This window comes from Apteryx mantelli, chromosome 3 (genome assembly GCF_036417845.1).
Source record: "Apteryx mantelli isolate bAptMan1 chromosome 3, bAptMan1.hap1, whole genome shotgun sequence".
NCBI lineage: Eukaryota > Metazoa > Chordata > Aves > Apterygiformes > Apterygidae > Apteryx > Apteryx mantelli.
Window position 1 is genome coordinate 33,213,628 of NC_089980.1, and position 26,907 is coordinate 33,240,534.

At 38.4% G+C, this 26,907-nt stretch overlaps 1 protein-coding gene across 1 annotated transcript in view; it reads right to left on the reverse strand.

Moving 5' to 3' along the window:
* Positions 1-1,831: 1,831 nt before the first annotated feature.
* Positions 1,832-26,907, reverse strand: part of KCNK2 (potassium two pore domain channel subfamily K member 2) — a 78,845-nt gene continuing 53,769 nt past the window's right edge. Inside the window, exons 6-8 of the mRNA XM_067294696.1 lie at positions 26,144-26,330; positions 16,438-16,577; positions 1,832-2,522 (exon numbers count right to left, since the gene is read on the reverse strand). Of these exons, the coding sequence (XP_067150797.1) occupies positions 2,205-2,522; positions 16,438-16,577; positions 26,144-26,330 (645 nt within the window). The 3' untranslated portion in view covers positions 1,832-2,204. The remainder of the gene's footprint in view (positions 2,523-16,437; positions 16,578-26,143; positions 26,331-26,907) is intronic.

Below are 26,907 nucleotides of genomic sequence, written 5' to 3' on the forward strand. Positions count from 1 at the left end.
AGAGCTCCCCTCGCCTCCGCCAGGGCAAAAGCAGATAGAGTGACATCAACTCTGTAGCACACGGCAGAAGAAATTCTGCCCTGCCAATTTTTTGAAACGAAATAGCAAAACACACAATTTAGGGTACAGCAACCAAAGAGCATTATTTTTAATATCAAGAAAAAAATATTTCTGTGCTGGATGAGTCAAGCCTTTATGGCTTAACCCAGCTGAAATTAAAGCAGGCAGCAAACTGCTATACTCTGCAACCAATGCAAACACAAAATCAATTTCGCAAATTATTTCTTAGCATTGTAGTTGTACCAAGCAGGAGATTGAGAAAAAGCTTATTTTAATTAAAAACTTTATTTTTCATTACAATTCACAGTTTATACGTGGTGAGAAGAATTCTCACCACGTGGACATTCAGAACACTGTGCTGGGGAGACAAGGGTCTTTTATAAGAGCATTTGCTCCGTGCTGTTTTATGGAACTTTCTTCATTTTAAAAGCGTACTCTCTGTAAATGTTAATTGACTGATATTTACACTGAATTGACTGAATTTACATATTAACTTATATTTATTAGAAAACAAGCTAAGCATCCAAAAACATTAACATTCATATCTTGCATGTTATCTAATGGTCAGAGATGCTGTAGATTTGCCACTTGAATCATGCCCAATCAGCAAAGTCTCATTCTTCTTTAATTTACACAGAGCCTAAATTATTCTTTAAGGCCTGTTCTATTCATTTTATGTACAGCCAGGTTACAATAGACTAACATAAGAAAAAAATGTAAAAAGACAAAATTATCCATTCCATCCTGTGTTTCTTCTGAATCTCACATATACCTATAAGCAAAACAGGACACAAAATTATAGTCAATGTGTTTTCTTAAAACCAATAAAGAAAACCCATGGTACAGTTTAGACCTGCTTATCATCAGCCTATCCTGTCTGAACAATCATCAGTATTCAGATTGTGCTATTTATCAGCTCTCCTCCATGCCTGCACTTGTATTCAGGCACGTCTGTCTTTGAAGTGTACAAAGTCACAGTGATACCAGTTGCAATTGCATTCCCACATTAGTCACAGCTCCAGCATAGGCAGCCACTGTGCAGCGGGACATTCAGGAAAGCACTCAAGCAGGATCCCTGCGTAAAATAGCATATGGCGTCTGGTGTGACTGGACTGAAAGAGGAACTTAAGAATCCCTTTCATAGAGCAAATGTCTGGCAGAAGGCTTATGCTCATGACAAACTACTGTATTTTTCTGCCTTGTTTTCTGAGTATGGTTATCAGAATGCACCAACTAAAACCCTCTCCTGCCTATCCTCATAATGGTAATTTTTATTTGTTCTTGTCATCTACCAAATAATTTAGTGCTAGATAAGCTGCAGATTTTTTTTTTGGTACATCTGATGCAGAGAAAAAAACTGCTGAACACTGCTTGAAAAATACAACCTGAAGTGGGTCTGCAAATTCTACAAGTCAGTGTGAACAAGTATCAGCTGGACCTGAGTAAAACAAATGCTTCTGGGGGATATTTTCACAACTTTTGAAACTGCAGTGCCTTTAAATTTAGAGCTAAGGACATTGATTTGATGATTGTTGAGTTCTGGCATTCATTCATGCTGCTTGGTATCTTCACTACAGACACCTTTAAAACACCATCGTTTCAAGAAGAATGAAAGCTCAAATGAAATACATTACTCATGCAAAAAAACAAACAAACAAAAACCATATAGGAATTGTAGAGGTTCTGGTTCTTCAAAAGATAAGGCACTGACAAAAATTTCTTAGGTAAAAGGCTGCATAAGAATTTCTTGCCATTTACAAATGTGTTGTAGTCCATAAATGGTCCATTCCTAGGCTCAGTAAGGTAGACCCTGAAATTTTAAGGACTGATCCCTCAAAGCTACATTGTTACCATAACACCTGTGATTCATTCTTGAGGCCATATGGCACATTAGGAGAAATGAAAAACAGTCTGGGCAGATAAAGGCAGAAGACGTTGCTTGTTCCAGCATCTTTCAATAACAGAAGCGCCATTCATCTTGAGTCTTTGAAGAGATGTGATGGTAACTCTGGACTGCAGTTTCTGTGGAACTCATGCACACATATAAAATGCTATTAGCATTGATCATTGACGGGGTGGAGAAAAAAAGGTATATGGCTAGTCTAAGCCAAGAGCTTCTCAAGGACTGTGATCCCAAGTCACAACTACTTAATATTTTCAATAACAGCTATCTCTTCTGCTGCACAGTGAGGTGTCAAACCATTCATATAAATGCTGTCTGTCTTTGTTAGAGCTGGCAAGATGTCCTTCTCACTGGTTAGATGGTTGACTGACAGGGTTCTCTTGCAAGGAGTCAGGTCTTGATTGTGGTTGACTGCCAGTTCTGCAGAGAGCTTTCTTTTGATGGAGGTAGCCCGCTGAAACTTGTCGTAGATCTCCACACTTAGACGCCTTCGTGTTTCTTTGAACTCTGCTGTGACGTTGGCCGTCCATTCTGCAGCATGGGCTCTGAATTCCCCTACCTGCAGCAAGAATGAGAAAAAAGAAACATAACATGCCTGAGGCCTTTAAAGGCTGTCTAGGCTCGAGAGCCCAGTGAGGAAGCAGTGTGGCTTTGGGCTGGCAAAGAGCTGCTGCTGGCACAGATTTCTCATGCCTCAGACTCAATGTTTTATCAATAAATAACCAAACTGGTGTCCAAGAGGAAGAAATGTCACACTAGTAAGAGTTTACAATGATTCTAAAAACAGAAGAAAAACATTTTCTGCTAGAAGTTGGGGGGAGTTTTTTGAATTAGAGGCAGTCACCAATACAGGGAAGCTCCAGTAAAGAACAGAGCCCCGACAGCTGCAACGCACCCAGCTGGTCAGGGGATGCTGGAATCCCAGCAATCCAGGCTGTGTTATGTATTGTTACTAGGGTGCAGGGTTATTTATGAGCACTTTCACTGTCTGTGGAAAGATCCCTATGAGACTTGGCAGCAAATTTCTAAATTTAGACAGAAAAGCCTTTTTAAAGGAAAATGTCAGCTGCTTGTATTCTCTTTCTTGTGCTTTTTCAAACCTAGCACCAATGCAGTAACAGGTTCAGTCATGTCAGCAACACGTCTGCTTGTCACCCTGACTCCACTGAAGTGATATATCAAAAAGCAACATGAACATAACTGCAGTGGGGGGTTCCTTGAGCTGCTACCAATTATACCCAAGGAAATGCAGCCTGCCTGTCAGAGCACCAGGCTGCTGCACAATTATCATACAGCTGTAGGGTGAGTTTTCGCTTTTTATATGCAGATCTCCAGTCAGACCTGCTGCAAGGTGCCAGCTTCCACTATCACTACTATTTCATAAGTGTGTGTAAATCCCCACTGTCCAGTTAGTTCCTGTTCTCTAACTCTGCATGTCTTTGCCAACAACCTAGAGGCAGATCCACCTTCATTTAGAGTAAAACTACCATAGTTTTTACCCTTTAAGCTTTCTTTCCACTCTGTTTCAGTATCAGCAAAGCTGAAACATCCTATGAGCCCACCCTATGAGGGTAAGGAAGGCAGCTGCTGGCACAGAAACCCAAATTATCCTTATTTTTGAGAGATACTGTATGAGGTAGACTTGGCAGCTTACCCATATAACAGGGATCAACTATGGACTTGTAATTTGTGTGTTATATATTTGCTCTTCTATTTTGAGCCAACAGACCACTGTTAATATCATTAACTAAATAAATTATATAAGGCATATTAAAGGAGGCATCTTCGGAGGAGATAATCCCATTTTAAGTGCAAAGGAAATATTTTCAGTTTTTTTATCTTTAAATCTCTGCTTTGTAGGCAGCTTAACAGTTGAAAGGTTTAGCAAGGCAAAGATAGACTGCTGATAAATGTAACTCCAAAGTGAAGCATTTCAGAAGAATTAACCCAATTAAATAAATTAGTCTAATTGGTACTGCTCAGTCCAGAATTTCAATCATTGGCAAGCAAGCTAGGAATCAGTGAGCACAGAAATCAAATAAAAATTAACACAAAGAAATATGGGGGCAAAGCATTAGAGACAAGTGGCCACAGGCTTATTTATGCTTTGCAGTGCAGTGGAAAACAGGAACATAATGAAAGTAAAAAATGATCAGCCTGCCAAGGAGTGTCAGGGTTTCAGGAAAACTTTCCCCCTCCCAGAAAGAAACCAAAAAGCTCTCTTTACCCAGGGGTCATTTTATTACATTTGTCTCAGCTTCACTGAATTATACAGATGACTAATGTGGACCCATTATGTATATTTTTGAAAACAAGAAATATTTTCTGTAATACACAGAGGACTCGCCTAGCTGAATGATTATTAGTATTTAAATTGTGCAATTTGGATCAGACATACTGCACTTCAGATCTGAAAATAATAAAATCTGTACTGCTGAAACATTTCAGCTGTTACAATATTTTTATTTGTAGTAAACAAGTAATAAAAATACGACAGGCAGTATCAAGACATGCCCTGGGGCAGTTCTGTCCTGCTCCAAAGCTTTACCAAAGGCAGCAGGCAGCTCAAGTTCTGGGTCATACTACTGTCAGGGGGGGGGGGGGGCAAAGAGACAGTAAAAGAGTTCCTATTTTACCCCACACATTTGTACCCTTCATCAGCTGTGTCAGCTTTCATCAGTTCACTTATTTCACTCAGCAATGGCATTGCATATAGTCACATTCAAGGGATGTTATCAAACTTGTAGTTTTAAAATTGTGCCTTGGCAGGCACAATTCAGGCTACTGAAAATCACAACCAATCTTGAACCATCTCCCCATATCCTTTTTAACCTTCCTTTTACTGGAAGTTTCAGTTCCCATTTCCCTTGTGTTTTCTCAGCTAAGAAAAAACACCTGGTCATGCTCCTGGCAAAAGCAAGTATATTTAACCCCAGTGACATGCTCAGAATTGCCTGGACAATCTACCTCGCTACATGTTGATGATGGCGCTGTCTTGCACAGGGCAAGCTGCTATATTTTAACTCTTACACATGTAAGTTATTTGGGAGGATTTTTACATTGCAGTTGTTAGGATATCTGATTACTATGTTTTAACTAGATTTCTTTTGGGAAGCAAGATGCAGCTAGCTGAAGATCACTAAATATGCCTTTTGGAGACAGGTTCATGTTCCAGTTAAGGTGATACAGAACATGAACATGGTGGTCTTAATACTCTCTGCCCGTATATCTGAGCTAACATACAGCTTGGCACAATTTTAGTTTCATATTAAAATCAGAGAAAAAAATTGAAAAATGCAGTGCTATTGCTAGGCAAAATTGAAATGCATTAGCAGTTAAACAGGGGTAATTGGCACAGCAGGAAAGCTATAAGTTCAGTGCTGTGTGAACTATGCATGCCCCAAATTACTGCTTTTAGCCCCTAGCTTTTGTGTGAACTTAAATGCACTCAAAAATGTTATCTTTTCAGAATAAAATTCTCTTAATTCCATTGCACTTACAGACTCAAATACAAAAGGTTATAGAAAAAGAAATGTGCAGTTTTTAGCTGCCAGAGTACATAAGCAACCTGCTCTTGTAATTTGATCCCTCCTTTATCCATAGGGACATTTCAGTATATGCTCAGGCTCTGTCTGTCCCTAAGGTATGGCATTTTTTCATATTGCATTATAGCTTCACTTCATTTGGGGGCTGATAGTCACAAAATATCTTATGCAAAGTGACTGAAATGCCAGTTGCCTATGCTGCTCAAAAAAATCTGAAGATAGACACCTACCATCACATTTGTTTACTTTTCTCAAATTCTCTTGTCTCATTATTTGTAGACTTTGTAGCTGCCATAACTGGGGGCAACATGATACAAGGATGAGGCCTCTTAGTCACAGAAATGATTGACAGGTGCTTTACCTAAGGCTGAATGACACAAAATATTTCTGAAGTAACAGGAAAAACATGCCACAGTGATAGCACAGGAGTCAGCCATATAATAAGTAGCACTAGTCTGGTGATGTTGCTCACTCCTTCCCTGCAGGAAACAGGAATACCACAAGTAATGGGGAGGCAGCATCTTTTCCAGTTCCAGGTTTGATTTCCTCTACATCAAAGTCTAAATTAGACTGCAATGTGTTTTGGCAGCTCCAGTGATTTCAGGGGCATATTAGCTCTAATACGTTAGCATTATACTTTCAACATTAGCATCTAGTAACTTTATTAGATACTTAGGATGCAATATCCTAATGCCTTGCGAGTCCGGTCAGTGATCAAGGATGTAGGTTACAGAGACAGCAGCAAGTTGAGAACTTTTAAGGGCTAGGAATAACAAAAATCATGTAAATATTTATTTTTTGTTCAGTTTAAGGCATGTTATCCTAGTTCTTTGTTTGGACTCTGCTGGCATGGGCCTTGGAAATGTCTGTTTTCACAAAAAGCCACAGTTCTGCAGGTCCCTCCATAAAGATTTCAATGACAAATTCTCAAGAAATATGCTAATGGTATAGATAACTCAGTATCCCACATTGCACACTTCACCAGGAAAGACTAGATACTTTTCTCTCAAAGAAACACCATTGGCTCAATTCATTGCCTAGTGCACGCTGCCTGGCCCCCAGCTACCACTGCAGACGAGCAAGCATTTCCCATACGTTCTGTGCTACATCTGACAGCTCCATGGGGATGTCTCAAATACAGCAGGACATCTCTAGTGACATCTCTAACTGTCTATATTTAGGCATCTCTGTCTACCTGTAGTAGAAATATCACATTTATTTTATTAGAGTATGATGAAAAATAGCTTCTGAACCATTTTGAAATGTGCCTAACAATAACAATTAAAGTCACTTTTTTTTTTTAATTTTACATCAAAAGTGTAAACTTCCTGAACTTCCTGAATGATCAAATAGTTCCCAGGCTGTGCACATAGCTATCAATATCATATAAAGATAGACATGCAGAATTTGACAGGACTAAGAAAAAACATGGACCTTAAGCACCCATTTCCTTCACCTGCTCCTGCCAAAAAGCATCTGAATTAATATCTACCTAACACTGGTATGGGAGAAGCCTCTCTCAATCAGTATCACTGGTGAGACCAAAACCCTCTCCATCAATTTTCATCACCGCATTTTAGCTTTCTCACCGTCTTGCTAAGAACAGCACTTGGATAGAGGCCAATTGCCTAACCCAGAACACAGGCAAGTCCAAGGAGAAGCTACTGTTAAGAGAAACAAGTATCTGAAGATATTATCTCTCTGCACCTGCTTCATTCTTGACTACATTTTCTCTAATTCCTCATTTATGAGGAGTTTGGGGGCCTTTCTGAACACTCCTTTCACAACAGATACCTAAGTAACTACACCAAAAAACCGCCCATCATGCAGGAAGACCACTCATTCTGTTAAGTATGCTCTGGACAGCACAAGCCACATAGCAATAACATTTACATATGAGTAATCAGTGCTGAGAATTAAACCCCAACTGCTAGAACACTTATCCATCTGCTTAGCAGCACAGGTTATTGCGAGCACTGGGCCAGGATGTTCTCTTTCGGCTGGCTCCCCATATACGAAAATCAATTTAAAACCTTTGTGACATACACCACTGTCCGTCCGTGGAAGTCATCTTTTTTCAACAGAACCTCTAATAACACTTCAGTAAAACTGAAAACATGAAACTGATGAACACAAAGCTCTGAGCATAAGCAATGAAAAAGGTTTTAAAACTTCCTAACAGGAAAAAAAAAACAAGCATAAATAAGGACCTTCTTAAGTACACTGAAGTGAATACACACTTCTTTAACTTAACTTTCCTTAGCTTGGCCCTTCTCTCTCACAGTCACTTTTTAAAAATCCCAATATTACAGGATAACCAATCAATTTACTTCTGTTTACAGAGAGGGAAGATGGATATAATTGCTTGGAAGATCAGATATGCAACATGAAAGATATGATATGCTTGGGAGGAGGTACACCAATAACTGCCAGATAAGAAAGAAAATAGACATCATATGTCATGCAGGAAAATGAGAATAACATATTTCTAAATAATTTGTCTAGTTTCTCTTTGATAAGAGAAACTTTATGGTTCACCTTTACGATATTTTCTCTGGCATACAGGGCTCAGTCATTTTACAATGGCCCTAATGTTAGTGCAAAGCCAAAAAAATGGATTAAATAGCAAGCAGATGAGCTGGAAATATCTGACTGCCTTTTAGAAAATTAAACGTGGCCTTCTTTACAGATATTCTTAAAGCTCTACATGCCCCATAGTATATAATTTATAGCAATTGTCAGTAATGCATTCTCCAAAGTTTAGCAGTTTCATTTTTCCTCTCCAACGTACTTTTCTGTTACTTAAAAATAACACATCCAATTAATCTCTCCATGGTATGCTACTCAAAGAGATAACTAGAAAGAGCATGCACATGTCACATTATCCAAGCAGCAGATCCTCTGCTGCTAACTAAGACATAACTTTTTGTCTTAGTTTTCAAGAAACTCATCCAGTGTTCTCAGAAATTATCAGAAGATCTCCATTTAAAATTTGAAATAAAAGAATATGGGTACAGCTAAGGCTTGATGGATTTAACAATGCAATTGCTGGGTGGGTTGATTCTCCGCGCGGGCAGGAGGGTTTGTCTATCTGAAGTCTCACTCTCCTGCAGTTACGGGCAAGCACATGCCATCTCTTCCTGCCCAAGCTATGCTAGCCACAAATTTACAGTAACTAGATTGGTTCTCTATCAGCTAGAGATTACCGGAGTACAGAAGAAGAAAAGGCAGGCTTCACAGACACTTTTATTGAAGCCCATGTATTTCCTGCATACTAAGAGGATCCTATTTATAGTCCCACTCCCAGCATTTGGCGCTCAGTATATCTGTAGTTATAGCATTATTATTGTAGTTATAGCATTATTAGAGAGTATCCAAACCCCCTACTGTGCTACAGCCTGTGAATACATACTTACAGAAGACAGTGCTCCATTGTCTTTAAAGGTAAAATAAGACAGTAGCAGAAGGCAACACAGAGAGGAAAGGCCACAGGCACTACTGAGATACTATGCTGAGCTTTTCTAGGAGCCTAACCACTATATTCTGTTCCTTCAGTCTTTCAGGACTTCAGCTCCGTAGCTGAGAGCTCTTCCACACTAGGTCTTTAAGCCACTGAACTTGACATTGAATGGTTCAGATAAAGCAACAACTGATCTCTCTTTGGGTTCCCCTGACTGGCAAATGTGTCCCTCTATCTTTAAGACAATTATCCCAGGGGAAAGGAATTTATTTTGCCAAACAGCCATCTCCTGGAGTAACATTTACATTGAGAGTAGTATTTTTGTAGCCATGGTGGTCAGCAGTGTTTTGGGAACAATGCTCTCCCATGGTAATTAGGTTATTCAGTCCTTTAATAAATAATGTTTGTTACCTCATTCCAGTGAGCAATAACTGTTTGGTTTCACCCACATAATTTCCATGAGCACATCAGATGCCCTGGATGAAAATCAACCACATTCTTCAACTGGAATGCACACAGCCCATGAATTTTGATTATTCTGGTGTGGAGGACCATCTATGCTGGCAGCTGTGGGAGTATGTTTTGTAGAGATGTGACAGATGGCAGATGTAGAGATGGCAGTTTCGCTATATCAGGGTCTGATTCAACAAAATAAAAGCAGGTAGCCTACAAAATTTTAAAAATTGCCTCTATAAAGACAGAGTGAAACATACTTACAGACACTGAAATTCTCTATTCTGTTTTACCTCTATTTTCCAGAAATATAAACACTCCTGTTCTAGTGTTAGGTATCTCCTAGGAGCTACTCTTGAAAATTGCACAGACATGTCTTTGCAATCAGCTGCATGTGTATGCCTCAATACTGTACACAAACTATTGGCCTGATTTGCTTCTTCCCTAATGTTTGGCTTTATTGATAGCTTCAGAGGAAAACAAAAAAGGTGCTTACATTTTCCTGTCAAAATCAGTTGTTCTATTTAACCATTTTATCTACCTCAGAGAGCCATTCCAAACTCTCTTACAACCTGATGTGAGTAAATGACATCTATCTACCTGTATTAACCAGAAGAAACTGCTATACGGGTTTGCATAATGTTCTGTCAGTGGAGCTTAAGGTAATTCAGGAGAAAAACATGTATTTATTGTCAATACTATAGAGCCAATAACTTTGCTGCAGCCAGAAATGGCACATATTTTAAGAATTACACTAGAAGTATAATGAAACCCAAGGCACAAATAGTTGAAGGACATGCGTCTCAATTTCCTCCTACAGGAAAAAGACAATGACTGTTTTATGAACTCATTGGTCTTTTCTGCTTAAAGATATGCTAAAGAGAACAATTTAGAAAGACTTAATTTTGACACAGCATTGAGCAGAGAATGGTTATTGTAACCAAATGGACAAGTCCTAGTAAAAATTGTTTAATTCTTTGACTTTCCAATGTCAATATCTGGAGACATTTTTGTACAAAATATTAAGGCCCCATTTTAGTTGTTCTACACGAGTATTGCAACTCCACTGATCTCTTGAAAGAAAAGTATTCCAAATTTTCCTCAGTCCCTCTTATCTGTTATTGCGAAACAGTTTCCTCACTGTCAACACAGCCTCTTGAAGCTGCAAGGGTATTCTGCTGAACTGGCTTTGTCTGGGGACCCTTCCACAAGAAAGGTATCAAATACACACACAGTCATTATTAATAATGTGTTTTGGTATCTTTTCCTAACAATATTCAAGCTCTGAAATTAACTAGAAAAAAGTAAAGTCTTCAGGAATGTTAAAAGATGGAGATGTGGGCTGAACAAATTCCAGATTAAGTATCTTTTTGTCAATAGAATTAAATCACAGATAAATTTGCCTCAGTAACTTAAAGAACCGCTTACATCTTGTTCCAAAATAAATAAATAAATAAATAAAGCAAGATTCCCTAATGTTAGCCATGATAATGGCCATTCAGGGAATCTTCATGGGCAAATAACTCTGAGAAAAGTCATTGCTATAACTGAATTCATTTTGATCAGTTTCTGTCCTACTATGAAGTTTTAGTAATTTGCTTTGCCTTATTTTTGCAGATTCAATAGATCACCACCACTATCTGGTTATATGCAGAACCATAAGCCTGAGCTGGAGACATTTTATCTCCACTGAACTGTCCAGTCAGCACGGTGAGGCAACTGGGAGCAATTTCAAAGAACAGGGCCAAGTGCCAGGGGCCAGCTGGCAGCACGCCAAGTGTGCTACCCACCTTCCCTTGGCAGGCACAGCAGGCAGGGCTGCCAATAGAGAGGGGAAAAAAGAAAGAAAAAAAAAAAAGGGAAAAAAAAGGTATGTCTCTCGTAATCCCAGACCAGTAGGTATGAGCATCACTTGGGGACCTGGTACTTCCTATACAATAATAAAAGAGTTGTCTCTAAAGGGATTTAATATGCCCAGCTAAGAGATGGGGCATAAATAAAAATCACACCAAAATATTGTAGCTGTTATCTTTAAGTGTATGCGGTCAATCTGAAGCTAAAAAGTTAGGTAGGCATCATGTGTCCAGAGTACATAAAATTATGATGAAAGAAATCTCAAAAAGAAAAGTGCCAAAAAAAAAATTCAGCAGATTGGTTTTCCCGGGAATATCTGAACAGCATGTACTTTCATGTTCATTACTGCACTTAATACTAGAGTGTACTTGTAAAAGGGTGATCAATACAGAAACTCAGAATTATGGACTGTTGGTAGGGCAGAACCTAAAACAACACTAGTATAACTCACACTCGTGATTTTTTGTGAAGGGAAGAGATCAAATTTCATTCAAAATCAGTTTGGCCATTTCTCCCTTGTCTTTACACCAACGGCACTCTCTATATTTCTCAGAGACTTGCAAAAGTTAGGGAGGGACTATACCTTCCCATTTTGGTTTTGGTAGTAGCTTTGTGCTGTTTCTGGTCTAGTTTGACTAGAGACCTATGGCTGTATTTACTGTAGAAATATTTTATGAGCTGAGTAGTATTTTATATCTCTCCCCATCTGACAGAAATTCTTAGAAACAACCACCTTTTTGAATGGGATACTTCCTTCTCACATACACTTTTCTGTATATCTTGGATGGACTGGAAAAACTCTTAGCTAGGAGGTGGTGTCTTCAAACAGCTCTTTTGCCATTTTTTATAGCCCTTTGCATTCTTTCTGAAGTTTAGGCCACAGAGCTATGAACTATATTCTGGAACAGTCCTTCTAATAACATATGTAGCAATAACACCATTTTCCTACAGCTATTCAACATTCCCCTGCTTGCACATCCTAAAATTGTGTCACCCCTATTAACTATTGCCTTGCAAAAGGACTTCACATGCAACTACTTTTCCACTAAGACTCCCTCCCACAAATCCTTCTCTGCTTCAGTGTTTTCTATAGGAACAGGCTACCACCAAGGCGCTCTGACCTACCCTTTTAATTTCTGTATATAAGATTGTTGGCTCTACTAAAATATATTGTGAGGCCAAAGGACGTACGCACTTCATTTTACAAACATGAATTGGAAATTTATAGCCTAAATGACTAAGATTCTTGGTTGGGCAGGTATTTTTGCAGAAAACACTGCAATTCAGAAGCAGCTGCAAACTGAGGTAAAAGTGAGCGAGATAAGGAAAAAATCCTGCTGAAATTTTACCTTTCAAAGAGACTAAAATCAGAAGACTTTGTAAGTGCTCTGAGTAATCAGAGTACAGAGAATAATGAGGAGGAGGGAGTTTAAGGCAAGCTAGCACAGCTGAAGCTGAACTTCAGAGACAGATCGCCTACTTAAGATTATAGCACACAGCATGTTCCAATGACTTTCTGACACTTCATCTATCTTACTGTATGAACTGCTTCTAGCAACAGATCTATCTTTCTAAAACTCCCACCTCTGTCTCTACTTGTCTTTCACTTTCCTCTCCATTTGATGCAATCAGAACTCAAGTGCATTTCAGGAGACATAGGCCACCTGAACAAGTCATAGACTTTCTGGTTATCAGATTTTATTATTAAAATACAGTGTTATTGAGTATCAGTGATTTAAAATTGTCAGTGGTGAAATAATATTTCATCAAAATAATTCTGGATACTGACAGTGTGCTTTAAAACAAAAAATAACGTACAGATTTTTGTCTCAATTCCACTTGCATATAACAAACTCTCCTGTGGTACCTCAAAAAAAAAAATAGACATTTTGTTGAAACAGTGAAATGCATTATTCCCTCCAAGTCTTATGTAAAGTGCTTTCAAGTAAAATGCAATTGCATCAGTAAAGAAAAAAGTTAACAGGACTACAGATATACATAATATTTGCTACAAACATACACTTTCTGGAATGCTGAGGTTTTCTTTCACAATATACAGCCTAAACATGCAATGATAAACTGTGTTTTACTTCAGATAGTGGAAAAGGCAAAAAGGAGATGATCAAACACCTCAGCTGAAATATGGTTTTAGTTTTTGAGGTGGAAAGGAAGAGAGGGGCTTTTCAATACTTGCATCCTCTCTGTCTTAGCCCTGGCCTCTAGTACAGGTTAGTTGACTTGGCTACTACCATTCAGGAGTCTCCTCTGGCTTCTGCTGGCAGAGAGGAGACTTGACGATTACAGTTCCACTGAACTCCCTCAGCTTTTTCACTCAAATTTTCCTAGGCAGATAGCAAAGACAGCTTCCAGATGAGCTGAGAGAAGCTGTTTTTATTATATAATGCTACCTATAAAGTGAATATTTGCACAATGCTTCTGTTCAGTCAAATGCAGTTAATCTAACAGAAAACATGATATAACCATATACAACTTTCTTCCTACAAAATGTCATTAGAACAGAACACACAATTTTTCATGTTTTATAACTAGCGCACAATTTGTGCTATGCCATAATTCAGTTTTCTCAAATTGGTCCCAAGTCATTTCTGACACTATAGCAGCTATTGATAAAACATTATGTCTGCTATGGATGTTCTCAGACATGACTGAGCAATGAGTTAAAAAAAATGGGGGAACATTTCAGAACATCAGGGGTATGATTAATTGAACAAATGGTATGAATGTTATGTCTGTCTTTAATCTGACCTAAAAACACATGAAATGTTTGTATACAGCAAAATCCTGAATACCAGTGTCAGCCAAGAGAACTTGGCTATACCTGAAGAATGAGTTGGTTTTTCTTCTGTAGACAAATGAATATGATTATTTAGGCTACAAAGGTGAGAAGGAATGGAAAAAGGAAATAGGGTATGCATTCCTGCCTGGTGCCTCAGCAGAGAGTGTTTGGCATAGTGCTGTGCTGCACCACCTGGAGAATGGAGTTCTGCTTAATAAAAATAAAATACTTAATGGCTAACGGGATCCATAAGTCTATTCAATTCATGCTTCTTTAAATCTTTAAAGAAGTCTACACTGAAATGGCTTCAGTATAAAATAAAAGCAAGGTATTACAAAATTCAAACATTTGTAATACATTACCGTCACTGGAATAACATGGATCATGAGACACTCCAAACAAGATTAAGCTCTCTGTGTGCTAGGACTTCTGCTATGTACACTTATGCAGTAAAAAGCACCTTATCCAGTGATCTTACAGTCTAATAAAAGAGTGTGAAAAAAGAGAGAGTAAGGGCCAGATTAATTCTAGGAAGCAGTGTGAAGGAGAACCAAATTGTTCTGTGAGAACATGCAGCAAAACCAAGGGATTCCTGATTTTTGCATACTCCCAAGTCATAGCACCTCAGTCATACCACCACTTTCTTTCAAGAATCCAGAAACAAGAAACCCAGGGAAACTAAATTCAGTTTAGGAAATGCCTCAAGCTGAGAACAGTTATTGCCTGAGAGAGTGCACTGGTGAAGCATCATGTGTGCTTGCCCAGTCCTTACTTTCTCTCAAGGCAGAGGGATTAATGGGCTAGATACACCTTTGTTCTGAACTAGTATCACAATTCTTACGTTCAAAGAGAATACACAAAAACAATGCAGATTCACAGCATTTGAAGTGACCTGTTGGTTTTCCTGCAGCCAGTGCAAGTCTCGCAGGTTAGGTGTTACAGATCCCTCCAGCACTTTCCCAGAACACAAGATGGGGACTTGCAAACGAGAACACCTGCATGATGCCTCCTGCTCCATTTCTGTGAGGAATACTAGTAAAGTTAGTTGTGTGAGTAAACTTTAAATATCATATGAAATGTGCAGGGCAGGGGCAAGACAAAATTCCCTTACTCTTCAACTAAAACTGAACAAATAAATATTGTCCTCCATTTCAGATATACATCCTCTTATTGGTTAGCTGCTAATTCTTTTATCTGAATAAGTGCAAAAATATACTTGTAGCAGCCTGCCACAATGCTACCACTAACTATAAAGAACTACGAGAATAGCACGGGCAATGTAAAAGGGCTGCCTGCCTCACGTGCCTCACAAGATAATCCTCCTGCCCAAGTGCCCTCCCCCAGCGCTCTCTCCTCTGCCTGCGGTCACCATCACTGCTGCCCTCTGCTCCAGAAAAGGAAGAGGCTCTGAGGGACCTGAGGAGACTGTAATGAGTGAAGGTATATAGTGGCAAGCTCTGGGAACTTGAGGATTGCCAAGTTACCCCTGGGCATTGATGCCATGCCCTACAGCTGGTACAACAATTTAAGACACCATGCAAGTGGTCTGACACTCAGTAAACAGAGAAATTTTCATTCCACTGAAAAGAAATTTGATTCTTTATATTTGAGTAATGCAAATGAACTGATATGCATAAATGAACTGAAGTTAAAATAGAGGGAATTAATATGCAGTGCTAACTGCAATCAAAGAAAATTTTATTTATCCTCTAACATTTTCCAAAAGCGCAATATTTTGTTAAATGACAAATTCAAAGTAAAATACTGTATCATCATTAGAATGATAGATGCACATTTACAAGGAGAAATATATTTGAACTGAAAGCAGTGCACCTGAATACAAATAACGATGCATGCAGCTGAAGACATTATGGTAAAATACACCCAGGCATATTTGAATAGTTTATTCCAATACCTTGCACTACATGAGAGACATTTATTCTCTTATCATTATAAGACGATCAAAGGTATCTTAAATATAACTATTTAATGATGTAATATTTTTGGTTTATCTGCATCCTATATAGAAACAATTGAAGCAGAATGTTTTTTGCCTCAAAAATTAAGGACTTCATTATACTATCTAGAATAATTCCTGTAGAGAAATTTTTCCTGCAAGTCAGGTGCAAACATGCACACACACACACTTATATTAACAATGCATTTTACCTAAATTAATATGCAGTCATGTAAAAAGCACTGTATGTTTGACCAGACAGCTACACAGTTCTGTTTGAGCCCCATGATATACTTCACACCTAAATAGCTTTGACACAAGCCCAAAGAGCATGCAGTTACATGCTCACCTTACTTCTAACCAGAATTTTTAAAGAGGAGCATTTCTTCTCCTTTAAAATGTTCTTACCTCTTCCTTTGTCTTTTTTGATATGACTCTTAGCCAGTCTCCAATCATGCTGAGGACAGCTGCAAAGTAAGCAAGCCCAACAAGGATCCAGAACCACACCACTGGTTTGTAAAAATCTAGGTACTCAATATCTGATCCCCCTGAAAAACAATGAAGTTAAAAATAAAGAGGACTTAATAGGCATAGGCACAAAATTGTTTGTAAATGAGTTTTTCCTAAAATAGCAGTTATATTTCTTATGACTTCTTCTATTTTCTTATCCATGCAAAAACAGACAGCTAAATATTTTGTTGAATTCAAATAAGTCGTCATGATCTAAATTCGTCCATTGTTGAAAAAACAGTTTTGAGATCACTGCTACTACGTAAGGTATAAATTTTAAATAATGATTGCTAATCATTCATAATAATTAAAAATGAACACAAACTGATTCAAAGGTTGTACAGGAGAGCTTCAACAAAAGGACTTCCCAACTGATTCAAATAATTATGCTGTGCAAATTTAAGTGTCAGAAGCAGTATGTCCATATCCTGAGAAATCTGATTTTGCAAGGATTTCGAACACATCTTAATACTTAAATGAATCCCTTCAGTATGGGATCCCACATTAGCAACACTAATGGTGCTAATCCCACCTTAGCAACAAAGAATAGCACCTGCATTAACAGCTAGGCCTGTTGGCCAGGCAAACATTATCATGTCCATTTTACAGAGGAGGAAAGCAGGGTACAGGGACATGAGCTGAACTGATCATATTCAAAGATGTGGACAGAATAGCTGGCAGCTCTGCTGAATCCCACTGCTCTAAGAACAAGACACTTCCCTCCTTTCACATGTTAAAGTAAACCAGGATAAATCTGAGAGATGCCTGTACTGAGCTTTTAGCTCCAATACAGCTATAAAGAACAGATGCCTCATTTCCACCAAAAAAAAGAAAAAAAAAGTTCATCAAGAGCTCTCAGACAACACAAAATAACTTTATTTCACATCCTGCAGAACAGCAAAACATAAGCCTTAAACGCAGCAATTCAGCTATGCCATGATAAATAAAATCAGGCTCCTACTTTGGGTCTCTGCAAGTATAAGTTTGATTTACATATCTCCCTTTAACTGAAAGACTACATTAAAAACATTTCAGGAACATTTAAGTAGGTACAGGTACCTAATATTTTGCTTTATTTATCTGCATCCTGTATTGAAACAACCAAAGGAAAATGTTCTTTGTTCCCAAAATATAAAGCACCTTGTTATACTGCCAAGATTAACTCTCATAAAGAGAAATGTTTTTCCTAGTTATTATCTAATCATTCCATGGGTTACATACAAATAACCAACAGAACACAGTTTTACTGATGGTTATTTTTGTGTGGCAGCCCTCATAGAGGGATGTTTTGTCATTCTCATGTCAATAAGCCATTTTATCAATAAAAACCCTTGAGCTGTAATGGTTTGTTTGGCTTCCAAAGAGCTGAATCCATGATGCAAAAATGGACACATTGACATCTGTACAGTCCCAAGTACGGTACAAGCTAGGACTCTGTCTGGAATAGAAGTCAGCTAACCACCAAAAGGCCGAGATTGTCACACCCCAAGACAAACAAAATATCAGAGACAAACCAATTTATTAATGTCATGGCATCCCCCAATCCAGTAAAATAGGATTTAGGGATCGTGCTGAGGACAGCTGCCCAAAACTTACTGCCATACAAAAGATGTTGATTATCACCATGTCTTAGCTCTCTCAGGAGCTAGTAGTGAGCCACATGCATTGCTATTCTTCATATGCTGGTATAGAGTACTACAGAAAGTATCTGCTTGCCTGATTTATGATTCTTGGTGTGTAAAGCTTATATGCCGAAATTGGAACCTATCTCTGTCAGTCTGCAGGGAGCATTTCCTTCACAGTGCATACATAATTACACGATAATTACATAATAATCACTACAGCAAGGTTACTTACCGGGCCAGGGGTTTGCACGTACTCATATTCCATTAGCAGTTTTGTTTACCGTCTGGCCAGGAGGTGGCTCCACCTAGCCATGCCCAAAGGACTTCAGCTTTTCTGAAGTCAGAAAGGGGCAGTCAAGAACCCTCCAGGAAAAGGGTTAACTGATAAAATCTTTATTAGCTATCGGGTTTATGAATTTCAGGGAGTCCTCGATGAGGGCTGAATTTAGTGCAACAGCAGGGAGAAAAAGGTTTGCCCTGAAATCCACTGCTGTCTCCTGTGACTGTTGGAAGCTTTCAGCGCACGTGGTTAAACATCATGGAGCGCTATAACGCAGTTTGTGGGGAATGTCATTAAATAAGATTCCACAGATAGGAAAACAGGACTGAAACCAAATGCACTGAATTTAAATGGAATTCAATCACTGCTGAATTACAATTCACATAAATGGCTTTGAAAGTATTTGTACTGAAATGGATGAGATAATTCAGCAAATGAATTTACCAGAATACATTGTAAAAAGCATATCAACATATGATACATCTACATTGATTTTACATAGCATAATTTTTTTCTTAATAATGCTGTCATCTTCATTTTGCAAAGCAGAGTATTTTATATAGCCACTTAGGAGGCAAAATGTTGAGAAGCAAGAAGCTGCATTTTGTTGTTTGGCAAATTTAGTTTTGTGGGCCAATAAACAAAACTTTTGTCCAGCTGTGTTCCACATCTGCCTGCAATGGCTTATAAAACCCACAGAGAAGAAACATAGCTCCTTTTTCAGAGATTTGGTCTACTGGAGTGCACTGACTCTTTGCACTCTTGAACTCAGAAATCAAAGGGCTTTCCCATCCATCTTCAGCACAGATTCTATCTTTTTGCTGCTGCCACTATTCTTACACTTTTAAATGACGTGGGGTTTTCCATTGACAACAAAGACATTGGAAGGCATAGATTTTTTTGGCCTAATCACTTATTCCTTACCAAAGTGAAAAGCTCTGTGCTTTAGTGAAGGATGGCACTAGAGAAGATTTCAGGCATGCATTAGGACAGATTCCGTTTATCAGGTAGAGGGTTGGGCTTTAAAGTACATTTTTATATAAACAATTACATTTTAAGTAAATAATTTTCTTTATTGTTGGCACTCCCCCCCCATCTTTACTATAGCCAGCTTTGACTTAAAATAAAAAAAAATACAATTATTTCTGTGAGGTTGTCACTTTTTGTGTGCATTTTTGCTTCAGAAGTAGAAGTAGAGAACAGAAAGTCCTATCAGTGTTGAGCATCTCAATTCCATATCAGCACAAGCTTCTAATTTATTCAGAAGCTTACCTTCAAGCCAGGGATTATCTGTATTATTTTTAATCAACAACATAAATTATTCTGAGTATAGACATGATTAAATCCAAACTGTTTTAATGGCAGTTTAACAAGTAGCTGTCCATCACTCAAACCTGGCACTACTGGCAACTGGCTTAATCAAGAAACTTCCTCTGTCCCACTCCAAAGAGACACAGAGTTTTGGCCCTGCAACGTGACAAGAACTATCTCAGAGGACTGCAAAAAGGGATGCTGAAAGGCTAGCTTAGGCAGAACTTGGAAAAGTGGCATGCTTGGGACAAGATAATATTATATTATCAGTGAGAGAGAATATAATAAGAAGTAGGCCATACAGGTTACTTGACTCCACTCCGTGGAAAATGGAGAGCTACTTCAAAATACAAAGCACAGCTATAAAACACTCTTCCATACAGAAATGGAGTGAGACACCATACACTAACTTAAGTTTAAAGTAGCCTACATGGTTCACACCACTTATGAGAGAAGTGAAGGCCTGAGGTGATGAAAAGCACTTTAGGACACCAAAAAGGTGCAAAACCTGCTGGAGGAAGCATGCGGCGCTCTTACATGATGCTCAACGCGCACCTCTTGCTCTGCACGACTGCATTTCCCCTCTGCAGAGCCCTTTCTGTGAGGTAAGCAATATCACACGGTGAGAGAAGATCAGCTGGACCACTATGGCCAGCAGAGGTAGAGAGTTCCAGTTTTGTGACTTTAAATGAGACCATAATCTATCAGGACTATTCAAATTGGATCTCAGGCCAAGCAATTTGACTCTTGTGCACTACCTTTAAATACATATCTTAGTTTCTTGAACCATTTCTGATCAGTGCAGACCCAAATATCTGAATTAAAATGGCAATACACCAGATTCATTTACAGCCAAAACCAGTGAAGAAGTAATAGCTAAAAAACAAAGATGAAATAGGAGAAAAACCTCGAATACATTTTCAAAGTGGAGACTTGCAAAATTCCACAATTTATTAAATTGGATTGATTGCAATGTAAGCTTCTAATGTCATTATGCCCGCTGTGAAACAGACTACTGATATGCTATTAACATTTCCAACCTCCACCTAATTTAGTCATTTTGGACATCTAATCTAATTTATATTTGATACCTGCTAGCTTATCTCCCTCAGAAATTTGACAATACTTTCCAATCTGTGCTGCAATTAACAATGCAGTTATCTGCGCATATGAGAAATATATTCTCATGTTATACATATTTTGGCCTTGATGCTAACTTTAGTGCCCAAGAATATCTTTCATTACATGAAAAATGACACATTTGACACAAAGTTTTCTTGCTTTTCTCTTTCATAGAACACTTATAATATTGGCTTGAATTGTTCTGTAGTATTAAAGTCAATGGTTTCACTTCAAAGTAAGAGAAGGGATGTTTGACACAATATGTCTGTCCTGATTTTCAAAAGATGATGGTGACTAATCCTTTAATACAGTTTCTTACTTCATTTTCTTTGCAAAAAAACTGCAGTAGTACACTTTCTTCATTTACAAAAGTGATTTATTTCCCCATTAGGGCACCAAAAAAAAAATCCCTTTCACAAGACAAATGTAACTTTGTTTTTTGGAATACTGTACACTTATTTTCTTGCACTTGCAATGCAAGGTCTCTTCATCTTTGCCTTCCTTGCATGCACCTTGAATGATTACAGTCTTCTATATTTGCCTTAAGATTTCTCTTGCTGGTGGAAACTGCAGTTAACATTTCCATAGGATCCAAATGACAACCTAGATTCTAAATACAAAAGGGGGTTTTAGCCTGCTGGTTCCTGGGAACAAAACAGTGGTTCTCCAGTACAGATAAACTAGTAGAAAAATTCTGAAGAATTGACAAGAATTTCTATTGTGACAACCCACACTACAGCCTTTAACACCATTCCTTAAGCCTAAGTTCTTCTGTTGACTCCCTTTTGGAACAACTATTTTGAAACACTCTCCTCTTTACCTCCCAAAAAGTTCTTCAGGGCTTCTGTTCAGCTTTTAAGTCCAGTGGTAACAAAACATAGCGAGTTCCATGCTAGTGAAAAATGACAACATATTGTAAAAAAAAAAAAAAAATTTTCTATCCCCAATACACATGTTATCATGAGCATTAGATTTGCATATAAGGCTTGTAAATATAATTTTTCTTCTCTGGGATGACATTTCCCAGAAAAATAATTCAGAATAAAGTATTTTGAAATTTTCAGCAAAAAATTTGATATTGCATCAAATGAAACATTTTGCTTTAGTTGATACAGAACATTTTATATTATTTTCCAGGATTAAGAATAAAATAACACATAATGGAAGTACTTTAAGACAAACATTTTTGGAATGGAATATTTAATCTTTTAAAGCTAGTACTGAATACTTCGGTTTTTGAGGGAACCTTCTGAGCCAAAATTGACACAGAATCATGAAATATCCCACAGAGCTCCAGTATGCTACAAGAATTGGCCAAAAAAATATTTGGCAAAAGAGCTCACTCAGCTATAATTGCAAATTGAAGAACCACTGCCCACCACTCTGCTTTAGTTCTAACTACAATTCTGCGTGGAAGAAGGAAATTTATACTCTAAATATAATTTAAGGAGCATGCCCTTCTGCCAAGAAAAATCAGAAAAGGGAATAAATTAGTGCCAGTGTGAGGTTTTTTTGTTTTTTTTTCCCTCCCCCAAATGCACTGCCACCTAGACACTGAGAAGTGGACTAATGCTCCTTTCTGCATGCTGCATGACTCACTGTGACAAGTCACACCCCAGAAATGTCATGTTGTAGAGGTACAACAATTTAAGATGCTTCCATCAGATGAAATACTCTTATCATGACAACCTCTACTACATCCTTAAACACAAATACATGCCTTAAGCCTAAATTCTTGTTCCAGCTCTGTTTATAGCAGTCAGTTGTTCCAAAGCACTCTCTCCTACAAGTTACAGGTGAAGTATATCAATGGCACTTAGTGTCTGTAAGCCAGTTCTGAATAATCTAAAAGAAAAATGAGCAAACCAAAAATCATGAAGACAACTAAGTCATTAACTTCCAAAGATTCTGCACACTTTCTCATAACAAGGAAACCTAGGCCTTAAGACAATTAACTATTGGAATGACAAGAAAAAACAAGCTATTTGAAAAATCCTTCAAATTTCTGCCATCAACTGAGTATGTGTGTGTTCACCCAAGGAAGACAATGATGAATCAACTTTTTGTCAACTTCATCTCTGACAAAATGCTGTCTGATGGCCATTTTAAACTTCACCATTTTGATGGCATTAGCAGTCTAATCCAGTTTCCCAAAAAGCACAGGCCCTGTTCTCTTGAGCATCATTACTGCAAGTACAAATCCAGTTCCTACACAATGAAACTCTCAAAGTCAATAATATATTACAGTATGAATACAACTCTTGTGCATGTTACTCTAAAAGAAAATAAAAACTTTCATGCCATTTTGACATCATGCCCACATGTACAGTGGAATTTTAAATTTATCAATATATATGAAGTGAACCATAAAAGGCTGTAAGCTATAGAACACCACAATTCAAGGACATTCTGTAGAAAGAGAATGTGTTTCACAGTAAAATTTTAAAGGGACATCCTGTAGGAACAAATTATTATATCAAGTGGTCTACAAATAGAAAATTCTGCAGAAATTCATAATGAGAGTAATGATGGATGTACTCAGTGTTCCAGTTAGAGCCAAGTGGGCCATTTCACATAATGTCTTACAGTAAATACAACCAGGCCTTTATACACTACTATTTTTATTCCCTGCCACACACATACTTCTCAAAAAAAAAGAAAGCAAGTATAAAACACCCAGACTTTTGGCTTTGAAACAGCATAAATTTTTGATTTGGTGTTAGTCAGAATCTGATCAGAATCACAAATTCCTGAAGACAAAAATGGAAGCAAGAACAGCAATCTGGGAAAGGAGAAGGAAAAGGGAAAGGGAAAAGTCAGACACATTCAAAAGAAATACAGAGACATTACATATTCCCTAAAACTATGTAAAAATATTACAAAGGACATTAGACCTCAAAAAAAAAAAAAGACAGAATTAAGGTTCCTTGAGCAAACTGTTTTCTTTCCACATTATGCAAGTAAAAACCAGAAAATGAAAATGTACATTTTTTTCCTTCCCCCTCCTGGAATGCTACATAATAATATAGCTGCACTGAGTCACAACAAAGTGCCAGCTCGACCCATACCTCTCACCAATAGGGCTAACATCAGCTGCCTAGAGAAGAATGCTCAGGGGCTCTGAGAGAAAGATGCAGTTCTGTTTAATAGTTTCTGACGGACTTCACCATTAATCTCTCAATCACACCTGTGGACTTTTTGGCACTCACAATATCCTGTGACAGTGAATCCCACAGTTTAACATGAAGTTGTATGTAACAATTATTCTTGTCCGTTTTTAATTGGGCTCCACATAATTTTATTCAATGCTCTTTTGCATTGTGAGAAGTACGAACAATTGTTCCCTTCATACCTTGTTTAGACCACTAAAGGTCTAAAGGTGTCCTTCAGGCTCACCTCCTTTCCAAGGCTGAAGAGTATTAAGCTGTTTAGTCATTCTTCATACAAGCAACATCCTATACTCCTGATCATTCTTGATACCCTTCTTTGTATCTTTTCTACTTTTACTGTATCATTTCTGAGATGCAGGAAGAAGAACTTCAAATGGTATTCAAGAGGTACACAAAGCTATCAATTTTTAAGGGAGCATAAATACTTTTTCTGGTTTGTGCGCTATTTTTTGCATAGCCGTTCCTGATACTGCATTTGCCTAGCTGGCCACCCCAGCACTGAATGGATGCTGTCATGGAGTCAGTCATCCAGCGCCTTTCTTTCCTGAATGGTAAGTTCAAATTTAGAGCTCCTCACTTTGCACATGAAGACCGGGGGGGAGGGGGGTACATTTATTTGCAGCTATCAAAATGAATTTCATTTGCTGTTTTATAGCTCAGTCCTGTAATTTATAAGAACCTTAGGCAACTCTTCTCATGTCTTTTTTTTTTTTTTAAACAGCTTGAATAACTTAATGTCATCCACACTTTAGTTCAATTTCTGCACATTTTACCCACATCATTTATGAATATGCCAAAAAACGGAGGTCTCTGCAGGACTTCCCAAACCTGAAAAATGTTTGACAGCAACAGGACCAATCACATTTCTGTCATCAAGGCAAACTTCAGGCCTGCAAGTTACTAGGAGGAGCTACTCAACCTGCGAGACCCACATGCTGGGCCATGGGGCAGCTGTGCACCGGATTGTGTAGCAGTCTGCTCTTCCCTCCAGCAGAAGAGTTCACTGACTGCGGCTCAGCACTGCTGTCCCTCTCTCCCACTGCAGGTTGCAGGCAGAGCAAGCTGATTTCTCAGTCACCTCCGCCTGGTACACAGAGTCCAGGCGTGGGAGAGAGGCATCTCTCACAAGAGGGAGAGATGACAGTACTGGGGCAGAGGGAGCATGAGATCAGGCCCAGGAGAGCAAGTCTCAGACACACAGCATGAAGCTTCAAACTTCTGTCCCTCATTTCACTGCCTGGGGTCAACACACCTTCTCAACACAGACAACACATGCTTACTTACTCATTTCTGGCCTGAGAACAGGGAGAACAGGACCCTCCTCAGAACAAGATTCTTTATTTTTCTCCTCCCCACCCCCCCCCCAAAAAAAAAAAAATCACCAACCAACCAACTTTATGCAGACAACTGGCACAAGCATTTCTTAGCAAGGTTTCTCAAAGTTATATTCAACCAATCTAATCCAGGCTAATAGAATGATAAGTGTTGGACACAGTATCTATGTGTTAAGCTAAACCTTCTGCTTACACTATAAAATACACATGGACAATGCACACAAAGCAAACAAAAGAAAAAGCACAGAAAGAGAGGACACCACCAGAGAGGTTGCAACAGCAGAAGCACAACTCTGGAACAATATTCAAAAGTAAGAGCTACACACAAAACTTATGTCATATAACTCATCAATATGAGACCTTTCTTTAGGTGACTCTCAGTAAAAGCAATAAATATTCAGCAGACTAAAATACTGTACTTATTCTTACATTTCTCTCAATCTGTAAGGCCAAAAAAAAAATCTACCTAAGATTAAGTAAAGCATCTTTGAAAGGGTACAAGAGAGAAAAAATTAAGTAGGCAGAATCAGAAACCATGTATTTCATTGTCCCACCTCCTGTCTCTGCACTGCCACATGATCCAATGTGGAGATGGGTCATCACATGTGCCCTGACACAAGAATGATAAAGGGTAAAATGGGGAGAGAGAGGCACGAACTCCTCCACCACAACATACATCAGAGTTGTGTCCACCCCAAAACAAATAAAAATGCAAACCATGTATCCCTGTGAAAAATATCATGAGTTATGAGAAAACCTTACCTGCAACATAGTCACCAAATCCAATGGTAGTTAAAGTGATAACCACAAAATAAATTGCATCTAGTGTGCTCCAGCCTTCTATGTGCTTGAATATAACTGCAGGAAGTGCAACAAACAGCACACAGCCAAACAGTATGAATATTATTGTTGAAATTATGCGAATCTTTGTCTGACTCACATTCCATTTCTATGAAAGAAAGAGAGAGGGAAGGGGAAAGAGAGGAAACCCACCGTTAATAAAATTGCGCCGTCGTGCATAAGCACCTATCACACACAGCAACGACCATTATGGTTGCTCAAGAGAACAGTGCATTACAATTCCCAGACAATCAGGAAAATCAAAGCAAGATTTGATTTTGAAAGGGTTTTCAAAGCAAGCGTGTCTATCCAAGCAAACATATGCTAGCAAGAAGTGCAGGGCAGTGCTGGCCTCTTCACTGTGGCTGGATTTGCGGTCTGAGTGAATGGCATGTGCAACATTCATAAATATTAACAGTTGATCATTCTAAAGTTTGGCTTGCTGGGCTACATTTGAGTGGGCTTCAAGTAGTGTTTGCACCTGTCACGTCTCTGCTTTTTTGCATCCGCAGATAACTGAGCAAAATTGTTGAATTTTGACCATACAGTTCTCTCTAATTAGATAACTGGCTAAACAGAACCACAGAAAATAGAGCTAGAAGGGACCTGAAGAGATCATCTCTTCCAAACCTGCCTCAAGACAGAATCAACTCCACCTAAGCCATTCCAGACACATTACTGTCCAG